A 1,461-nucleotide genomic window follows, 5' to 3' on the forward strand; every position below is an offset into this window, starting at 1 on the left:
TCTTTTATAGAAACCTTCTAAAAAATCTGTTAAAAAATCATTGACGCTGGTGTCCTTGCGATCACACTGAAATTTTTCGACGCACCTTGAAGTTGGGCGAGGACTTGCAGCGGCCCTGGTCGATGCGCCAGTGGTAGAAGGCGAGGTCGGACCTGTTGGGCTCCAGGACGCGACGGCCCTGGAAGTACGGCACCCAGTCCTCGCGGGACAGGCGGTCGGCAAAGTCCACGTAGCCGGAGACCTCGTAACCCTGCGGCGTCGTCATCTGCAGGTGGATGATGGTCTGCGGGACGGCGGGGGCAGAAGAGAACAGACGTTAAAAATGGATGAGGAAAGTGCGTTGCTAAGCCACACCGGGCATCTGTGGGGCTCTAGCAGTAGTGGCCCTGATTTTTTGTCATTTTTGATTTTTACGTGCTTTGTTTTTATCAAAAATGTTCTAAAATAAGTTTGTTTCTTTTAAAAAAAAAATCTGGAGGTGAGTAAAATTATTTTTACTCTCTTGAAGTTTTGACTCCAACAAATCTGCAAACTAACTTTTTGGAACACTGTATATGGAGGCTTTGAGACGACGGGGCTGACGTCGGCTGACGGGCTCAATGACTGCGTAAGCCCCCCTGCGTAAGCCCGGGCGGTGCGGAGCAGTGCCGCGGAATGATGCAGCGCCTTGTCAGACATTTGTCGCGCCGCAGAGCCTTGTCGGTAATGTGGTCAGGAATAGAGAGAGAGAGAGAGAGAGAGAGAGAGAGAGAGAGAGAGAGAGAGAGAGAGAGAGAGAAGAGTCGTGGTGGATTGTGTGGGGGTTGTTGTCTCGAGTGATGGAACACGCTCTATAAATTTCAACCCCGACGCCGCGGCGTGCTGCTCCTGCTGCGGCTGCTTCTGCTTTCTCTCTCGCAATCTCGCCGCGTGGCTCACCTGTCTCTCTCGCATACCGCTGCCGATGGTATATTTACTCGCTTTCGTCTCGCGTACCTCATTTATTTATCATTATTTTTTTGGCAGTGTACGACGCGCGGTATCGCTAACTACTTGGCCTCGGCTTGATTAACTGGAGGGACGGCGGCGATCGGGGCGCCATTAGAGAAGGCCTCAAGGGCCGGAGGAGCCGCGGGAGCCGAGGTCGACGGGGAGCGGCGCGCGGGAGCTCGGAGCAGGGAGGGGTCAGCGAGGTTTACTCCCCCCCTTTTGCTCGTCTCGCAGACAATAAATCGGTACAAGATGCGGCTCCTAAGGCACCGAAAAGCTCTGCTGCCCGAGCTCTACCACCGCCGAGCACCGTCCGCGGCGAACCCGGGCTGCAGGTGCAGAGGCACTGCCAAGACTCCCCGCGCCAAGGCAGCTTACCAAGGCTTGCCTCCCTTCTCTCCCTCTCTCTCCCTCTCTCTCTCTCTCCCTCTCTCTCTCTCTCCCTCTCTCTCCCTCTCCCTCTCTTCCTCTCTCTCACTCTCTCTCTCACTC

At 54.9% G+C, this 1,461-nt stretch overlaps 2 protein-coding genes across 2 annotated transcripts in view; one reads left to right on the forward strand and one right to left on the reverse strand.

Moving 5' to 3' along the window:
• Positions 1–1,461, forward strand: part of LOC113213110 (nitric oxide synthase, salivary gland) — an 88,233-nt gene that overhangs the window by 43,720 nt on the left and 43,052 nt on the right. The window lies entirely within an intron of this gene.
• The window catches only part of LOC113213114 (cilia- and flagella-associated protein 299-like), a 6,796-nt gene continuing 5,341 nt past the window's right edge, over positions 7–1,461 (reverse strand). The window contains exon 3 of the mRNA XM_052269574.1: positions 7–283. Coding sequence (XP_052125534.1) covers positions 62–283 — 222 coding nt within the window. The 3' untranslated portion in view covers positions 7–61. The remainder of the gene's footprint in view (positions 284–1,461) is intronic.

The sequence above is a fragment of the Frankliniella occidentalis genome, unplaced genomic scaffold (assembly GCF_000697945.3).
Source record: "Frankliniella occidentalis isolate FOCC.00 unplaced genomic scaffold, Focc_3.1 Scaffold95, whole genome shotgun sequence".
Taxonomy (NCBI): Eukaryota; Metazoa; Arthropoda; class Insecta; order Thysanoptera; family Thripidae; genus Frankliniella; species Frankliniella occidentalis.